The 8,706-nt window shown below is 35.1% G+C and overlaps 1 protein-coding gene across 1 annotated transcript; it reads right to left on the reverse strand.

Moving 5' to 3' along the window:
* Positions 1-104: 104 nt before the first annotated feature.
* Positions 105-7,556, reverse strand: LOC102235213 (alkaline phosphatase-like). The gene is made up of 11 exons (XM_023340169.1): positions 7,443-7,556; positions 6,962-7,078; positions 5,884-5,999; positions 4,823-4,997; positions 4,457-4,629; positions 3,858-3,983; positions 3,652-3,721; positions 2,879-3,013; positions 2,166-2,357; positions 1,941-2,057; positions 105-1,322 (listed from the first exon to the last, which is right to left on the reverse strand). Exons 1-11 carry the CDS (start codon positions 7,516-7,518, stop codon positions 1,063-1,065), a joined length of 1,557 nt encoding a protein of 518 aa, XP_023195937.1. The 5' UTR covers positions 7,519-7,556; the 3' UTR covers positions 105-1,062.
* Between the last annotated feature and the right edge of the window lie 1,150 nt (positions 7,557-8,706).

Consider the following 8,706-nt stretch of genomic DNA (forward strand, 5'->3'; position numbering starts at 1 on the left):
TTCCCTCCAAGCAAGAAGTCGGAAGACCCGCCCACGGGCTCTTCTGATTGGACAACTTGTCAACAGCGTCATCAGCATTTCAAATAAAGAAGCTCTGGTCTCCGTCACCATATACATAGTTTAATGTACTGCAATGATAATAACTAGGATTAATTGGAAAGTTTGACTGAAGTGATTTTTTTCCGTAAGTGCCTAAAAATTACACTTGTTGTCAACTGGTGCCATCCAAATAAACTGAATTGAATTGAACTAATAAAAAGATTTGCAGCAAGATAGCAAAACAAATAGGAAAACTGACTTTGAGATGCTGTTCTATAGGTGAATTATATTTAGTGATTTTGGTTGATGTCACAGAGTTTTTAAAATGTGTTTTGATGTTATACATTTACAGTTCGCATAAAGGTTGCCATGATGATGTTATTCTTACTAAACATTGGAATTTCAGCCAAAACTGTTGCAACATCATTTATTTGTATATGTTGTATTGCAAATTTTAAAGCTTCCTTTAATCTGAGAAGGAAGGCTATAATCCACCAACTTTCTTGGGTCTTCAACTTGGGCATAATTTCTATAACTGTGTCAGAATACAAGTTTCCGTATACATATAAAAGTCTAGGATATAATTAAACATAAGAAGTGCAGTTAGCAATAAAACCTGCTAAATAACAGTAGAAAATATCCGCAATTTTAAACCCACATACGTAATGTTTAACTCTAACAGTTTTTGTTTTATTTTCATTTTATGTTTATTCATGGAGGTAGGACATATTTTAAACAAGCTGATAGTCCAACACGAAAACAACGTAAGTTATTTTAAATTGAATTTTAAAAGAATCACAGTCATATTTTAGATACAAACATTCAGATTCACAGCTTCCATAGTCAGCATTAATAGAAATACTTTTTCAGCTCAAATGCTGAACAAAAATGCTTTACTCTGAATGGCTGCATATGTCTTAGCACAACATTGAAATGCAATACAATAATAATTTATATTTCAACCAAAATAAAAGATTGTAGACTAATTCCAACATCTTAATGAATCCTGTTGGGACTGTGATCTCAGGCAGAGCACAGGGTAACCAACAAGCCCATCACAAGAAGCAGGCTAGAGTGAATTCTTCCACTGTGGCTTTCCAGTTGGCAATCTGTATAGGGCTCTATGCAGGCGGCGTAAGCCATGACATGTGGAATGTAGCTCTGTTCCTGAACTCCGTGGAAAAGGTGAGACATTGGTCCTTTGGCAAAGATGGCCACGTCTTCTATACCATGGGTCTCTGAGTCGAGAGGGACTGTAGTCTGCTGTGTGTAGTCATTTGTTGCTGTGAGAGAAATGGAAAGGTCTGCATTATGTATAAATTTTCTCACACAGAATTAGCAAACCTGCCCTTGTGTGTGTGAATGTTTGAAGCCTCAGATAACATACTTGGAAGTAAAACATTATCTGGCTGTGACAAACAGGACCATAAATCATCATTATGTGTATCATAAGACTTGACCTGACTGAAATGTTTATTTGAGTTTCTGAGTAATGATGACATAATTAACAACTGAACTGACACAAAAGCTGAACATACAGGTGACAAGGCCAGCTTTACTGGAAACAAGTAAACTTACATTTTTACACTTTAAATTGGTAGCAGAACACTCAATTTTTCTTCTAGTACAAATTGTCTTTAACATGTTGCCTAGACAAATGGTAAATGGCTTGTTTTTGTAAAGTAACTCATCAAGCTCAGAGAACTCCGAAGCACTAACACTAAATTCATTAATTCAACCTTTCACACACACCCCCACGTTACTGGTTTTATTAAACCAACAACATAAAATGGACTCTTATTTTCATATTGTGTATGTGTAGTATGTAAAATGTAACATGTCAGTCTACTAGGTGAAGTTATTGGCTTTTTTTTTTCTTACAAAAATCAGCATGTACTTACATGAAATTGATTCATTCATATCAGGGCGAGTTCCATTGACTATCTGATATCCTGGTCCATTGCCATAAACAGCAGTGGTAAAATGCTTTTTGTCCGAGGCCAAGCTACGAGAAACTCCTGTGGATTGCAGAACACATCACTGTTTTGTTTAAAAATACTAATTTGGACAACATTATGTTACTTTAACTTTGATATAATAAGTTATTTTCTCATCATATATCTTACCCACAACAGAGTTTCCTCTTGCAGAATATCCTCCAAAAGCAAAGACATGGGAGTGGTCAGCAGTGACTACAGTCAGTGTGTCCAGCTCATTAGTGAGTTCTGCTGCTCGCCCGATTGCACGGTCAAACTCTACAGCTTCATGAAGAGCTTTTTTAGCCATAGTGGAATGGTGAGCATGATCTATTCTCCCCCTTAAAGTTCAAGAGAAGCACACTGACACATAAGCATGACAATCCCATTTGTTTGTGTTTTTTTTAAAGATTTTTTGGGCTTTATTGACAGTTATGAAACAGAGAGTGAAGGGGGAAAACATGCCGCAAATGTCGTAAGGTTGGGAATCAATTCCAGGACGGTCTATGGTCTTTGTATGGGGACATTTTCAGAAGTTTTTGGGATGGACACTAATTGTTGCAGAGAGTGGTATTTACTGCAGGTAAATTATAAACTCATTATGTTTTAACAGCACTTGATATAAGAATCTCTTTAGGTAAATGATAGCTCATTTAAAACCAGCTAATGCCACTCAGAATAATTTGTGTTTACAGGTTTAAATGCAGATTATTTAACATTGTGTTTATTAAAAAACAAAATGAGATATTATATTGATAATAAGGGTCATTGACACATAGATCTATGCAACAATCTATGCAATTATGCAAACTTCAAAAGCAATACAAAGAGAAAAGGTTTTTGAATTTTGGGTGTGTACTTATCTTCCACAAACAGGAAATATCCTTTGGGATTCTTTTGGAGAATCTTGATTGCCTTTTCTGTCATCTCTGTTAGCGAAGGGTCCATAGATGTATCCCGCTCCAGCTCATAGCGACAGTCTTTGGGTTCAAACAAACCTGAGAGAAAGGACATTTTTTAAAATATAATCTAAAGCAAAATATGCTGGATCATGTAAACTTTTAAGTAAAATAAGTTATTGCTTTTTTGCTCCATGTAGCCTGATGAACACCCATAACTATGCCAAACTCTCTTCCCTTGCAGGAGGACAACCATCTCTGCAGCAATCCACCAACCACGCCTGCATGGTAGAATGGCCAGACGAGAGCCACTTCTTCATAAAAATCACATGGCGGCCTGTCTGTAGTTTGCCAGACAGGCTGTCTGGAGGCACCTGAATGATTCTCAAACCACAGGAAACTAAAGTCTGGTCTTATGAGACAAAGATTGAACTATTTGGTGTGAATGTCAGGCATAATGTTTGGAGGAAACCAGACTTGGCTCATCATAAGGCTAATAACATCCCTTCATTGAAGTATGGTGAAGGCAGCATAATGCTATGTGGGGTGTTTCGCAGCAGCGGGAACTAGCAGTCCTAGAAAGGTCAAACCAGATTCCAGAATTGAATCAAATTTCAAGCGAGATCTGAAAATGACTGTTTAGATATCCTCCATTTAAACAAAACTAGCCAGAGAAAACATTTAAGCAAGTCATGCCATTATTTTATTTCTTTTTAGAGTGCTTAATAAGAACTTACCAAGAAGGAAGTCTGTTTTTCGAGGATCGACAGCATCAAACTCACTTTTATTCCAAACATATTTAGCATTCTGCAAGTTGAAATAACAAACATATGGGTAAACTTTGAAATAATATAAGATGATGTACAAATTACAAATATATTTACACTACATTGGAACACCATACTTCAAATCAAATAATGTAGAAGTAAAATATTCAATTTACTATTTTGTTTTTAGCCCATTCATCAATAAGATTTTTTCCGTCTTTCCGGCTTCCGGTTTCAGATGGGTACTCAGGATCTGGTGTGTCTCGTGGGAACATATACTGACGACCTCCACCCAGAATGACCTGCATTGAAAAAGATGACAAAGGTTATAGTCATTTTTAAAACTATTAAAATAGTGTTTTTGCTGTTCTCAGTCTGCTGTAATATTCTAATCTTCACTGTCGTGCTTTTGCCGCTATATGCAGAAAATCCTTATGAATAACAGAAACAAAGGCTTGAAAACATTGTGTCTATGTAATACATCTATATAATCTATATAATTTTTCTTGGGGGGCTGAATTAGTGACATAAATGAACTTTAAAAAAAATGTATGAATAAACTGAATTCAATTGATCTGAATTAAATAATATGAACATGAGTGAGGAAGGAGTCGAATAATACATGAAGTATATTTAAAAAGCATATGTTAAATTGCTGAAAGCTATGTTAACATTTGATTATGAAGACATTTCCATTACTATCCAACAAGGTTTGATGCAATTATTGACTCAATGGACATCGCCGTAAGGAACTGATTCAAAAATTAAGACTCACATCTATCTCTGTGTTGTAAACCAGCTGATAAGCAATGTCACGACAGCCATTTTGGACAGCTTCATTAGAGAGGTCAGAGTCAGAATACCAATCTCTGTCTGCAGAGTGAGCGTAGCTTGCAGCAGGGGAAGCATGCTGCACTCTCGTTGTTGTGACAATTCCAACAGATTTTCCTAAAACAAATATAGTAGTTGTCAGACCGTTGTAACAACAATGTTCTTTATATTTTGTCAACATTTCTACGGAATTCATCTAAGTGGTGATTAATTTGCTTAAGTGCCTTTTATACTGCCTCACGCATATAATAAAACTAATCTTCTTGTCAAATAGATATGGTGGCCAAACTTTGTAGATAATGGTGCCTACCTGCATTCTTGGCACGGTAGAGAATTGATGTGACTTCATTGCCAAAAACAGCTTTACAGTCACCCAGTGGAGTGGCAGCAGAGACTCCAAGGGTCCCATAGTTGGCTTTTACCCCACATAAGTATGCCGTCGCCGTGCCGGCACTATCTGGCATCTGCTGGTCTACATTATAGGTCTGCAGGAATCAAATATTGGAGAAAAACACTGTGGAATTAATATACTTTAGAAGTATAATGAAATGTACAATGAATCAGATTCAAATAATTCTGGATTTTCTAAAGTGCTTTCAAATATGAAGACGTTGCTTTTTCAAAAGAAAAGCAGTCAAAAATAGAAATTGTCTATCAAAGGTTTGAGAGGGGCCATGACAAGTTCAAAGTATATATTTTTTTCAACCATTAGTTACGTAGTTTGATGCAGAAAATATTTGGAAGGGGGGACTGCAATCATAATCACCCTAAATGTAGATCAGACTCTTATGTGATAATATACTGTTTCTTTGGCAATATACCGTATATATATATATATATATATATATATATATATATATATATATATATATATATATATATATATATATATATATATATATATATATATATATATATATATATATATTGCATAGTTGTGCACTATGCACTTGATTAAGATTACAGAAGGTCAAGGAATTCTCTTCAGATCATAATGTCAAATTTGGAGTGTGTAGTATACAGGATACTGCTACAGAACACACCAAGTAAAACAATAAAAAATGGGATGTTTAGTAACATTGTCCCCAGGAAAAATACCATCAAAATATTAATGTAGTAACTTTATAAATTTCTGACAGTTTAAAAGGCTAGATTTTCTTTGTTCATGGAAAAAGGTTATTTTCACATTTTAAAAGACGTTAAGATAATTTCTATCGAGTTCTATGATTCTGTCTAGTACTTGTGCTTTTTCTGTCCAAAATAATGCTTATTATTAGCTAAGGGTTAGCTTTCACTATTAAATGATGTGTTTCTTTTTTATTTTTGATACATCGCCTGAGCAGTCAAAATGTGCTGTCAAAGAGTGCTGACCTTTGACAGTGCCAGGTGAGGGAATGTATCCATAACCAAACTTCCCTCCTCTCCTGAATTTCCTTCCAGCTGGCCTTTGAGGATCCGGGCAGCTGTCACTGTTGGTATTCCCATTCCTGAAAGCAGAATCAAATGCCACAAGGTTAACATTGTACTTTGTAAACCTCATAAGACTTGGCTGAGTTACATGACAGTGAAAGACTCGCAATCACAGACAGTGGGACGCGTGTGAAGTATGAAATCCACCATTATTAATTATTCTTTCAGAACTGCAAACTTTATTATATCAACATCAACTAATGACTTGTTGTCCAACAGTTGAACTCCAAAAACTGATTCACAATGGGCTAAATATTCACAATTCTTTTTCTCTGCATTTTAAATGAACAATAAAATATTGGAACCTTCTTCTGATTTCTCTTTATGCAGTGTTGTCATCTGGTAATTTACAAGAGCTTACTTACAACGTGATTTGTTGTCATAAACATACCAGATTACGGGGTAATGAAGTATTACTGATCAATCACAAACCCTGATAAAGCCCTGAATATGCCGTAATCAGCATGTTTTCCAGGAGGGAGTGGATTATGTTGTGATCAGAATTCTACACAGCTGTTGTAAATTTACAATTTGTCCACAATCACAATTATGACCATGATATGGTGATATGATATGATGTTTGTTGAAATCCAGTTATACATAACCAGAAAGGGCAGTCCATTTCTTTATAGCTGTCTTTAGTAATGTTTAACAGTAAATTGTTACTTATTAGAGAAACCCGAGTGAGTGTCACATCATCTGAGCATGGTGGACGTCTCACCATGCTTAGATCACTATCCAGCATTTTATCACTTTGTTTGCATTACCTTAAAGGCTCATGAAAAAGTGGTTTCCCAAATTATGTTCCCGCAGTTCTGTTAAACATTCCCCACTACCTCAGAAAAACAGGATTTTGAGGTTCATTGCATTTGTTTTGGAAAGCAATGTAATTTTTTATTGGACTGAAAAAATAAACTGAGGTAAAAGGAACAAAACCAGATGATCCAGGAAAGGCTCTTTAATGGTAGAAAAGACTCACCGTCCCCCAGGAACAGGATGAGGTTTTTGGCTTGGTGAGCATTAGGCTGAACATTCAGTGCAGTGTGAATAGCTTGTTTCGCTTTGTTGTTCCAGTATTCAGCATGAAGTTCTTCCTCTATGATTAGGATAAACACATCAGGATATGATAAAAGTATTTCATTATAAAATAACAAATGGATAAGGAAAAGGTTTAATCAAAGTGATATTTCATGGAAATAAATATTTAAAAAAGCAACAAAGCTAGAAGTCAAATATGACCTTACAGAGTTATTACATGTAAATACGTCACATTCTTTGTATACAATTTTTTTTTAACCTCAAAATCACTCTGTCGTTGTATTAAACCATAAAACAGTTTGGTTTACCGATGTCATATGTTTGTTTTTCTTTGTATTAATTCCAAGTGTCATATTATATTTATTCATGGTTTCCACAATTTTTAAGAATTGTTCTTAGTTGAATATTTAATAGATTCTTACCGATAACGCACAAAGTCCTCTGAGTCAATAGAAATATTAATAATCCAGCAACAATGAGGTTGTGTGTCTTTGCCATTGTGTTGGCTGCAGGTAAATTTACAAAACTTTGCTTGTGAGTTAGCTCAACTCCCTTTATACCTGCAGAAGGAGCAAAGGGCACATGGGCAATTTAAGAACAAGATTATGCTTAACAAGCAAGAACACACCGATAGGGAACTGTCCATGGCTCACCCAAAACATTCAAATAGTCAGACTCTTTTCTATTATAAGTATAGCATCTTCTTTTTAGTTCATCAAGATTTTTATTATTAATGGCTTGTTACTTTTCTGAATCTTTACAGAGTTGTAGTTTTCAATTTAGATATTGTGCTTAGTACTCAGTATCAGATATCAGTGAAGCATTAATCAGTTTAGTACTAATTGATGACAAAATATGGGGTTCATATTAATTCTTAATTGGATCCAATAAATGTATTACCAGTTTTTGATCTCTGTAATGATATTTGTTCCTGTAAAAACTCACTACAAATGATATTTGTTCACGATTATCTCTGGTTATCTGCATACAACAGAAAACTGTGGTAAACTTCAAGACACTATTAGTTTCTTAGAATTTTATCCTTATCATAAAACGTTATAGTGTGACCACATAATGATATCTTTTATGTATGCCGCCTTGAGTAACCCCTTCTTTCTGCCCCCTGACAACAACTAAGAACACCAACTCCTCCCAACGAACCCAATTATGCAGAAAAAACGTTTTGTTATCAAACTCATCAAAAAGGTTTTGAGTTTAAAAAATGCTGGTGTGATATTGAAATACCTGCTATTGCAATGTAACATACTCAGTGCTTAGTGAGTCTGTGCTTAAAGAAGATTTTATTTTAACAGTTTGTCACTGGGTATTTTTTTCAATCCACTTTGCCAAAATCGGGCCATTTTAGGGCATTTCTGATCTTAATGTGGCCCGAAATAAAAAAATGTGTTTAGAATAGGGTTCAATAATAGAATGTATGCATACACGTAAAGGATGTAAAGGTTTGTGTTTTGGTACGGTTTACTTCATTGGCAATTACACCTGTCTTATCTCTCACTGAGCGAGGGAGCTAGGCAACAGAAACCCTGCAAAGAATAAGCAAACATCTAAAACGGAACAATAAATATTGTGCTGTACTGCTGTGTAAGTGGTTTTTATATCACATAGTAGTTTGTAGTTCATTCAGTTTTCTCCATTCTGGCCCAATATTCTGCAAACAATTCTATA

Source organism: Xiphophorus maculatus, chromosome 9, assembly GCF_002775205.1.
Source record: "Xiphophorus maculatus strain JP 163 A chromosome 9, X_maculatus-5.0-male, whole genome shotgun sequence".
NCBI lineage: Eukaryota > Metazoa > Chordata > Actinopteri > Cyprinodontiformes > Poeciliidae > Xiphophorus > Xiphophorus maculatus.

What these genes read in the sequence shown, in the direction of transcription:
- LOC102235213 (XM_023340169.1), bottom strand. Translation starts at nt 7,518, where the DNA reads ATGGCAAAGACACACAACCTCATTGTTGCTGGATTATTAATATTTCTA. An exon ending in GAGGACTTTGTGCGTTATCG is followed by an intron (nt 7,079 to 7,442) that starts GTAAGAATCTAT and finishes TCCTAATCATAG; the next exon opens with AGGAAGAACTTCATGCTGAA. An exon ending in CTCACCTGGCACTGTCAAAG is followed by an intron (nt 4,998 to 5,883) that starts GTCAGCACTCTT and finishes TGATTCCTGCAG; the next exon opens with ACCTATAATGTAGACCAGCA.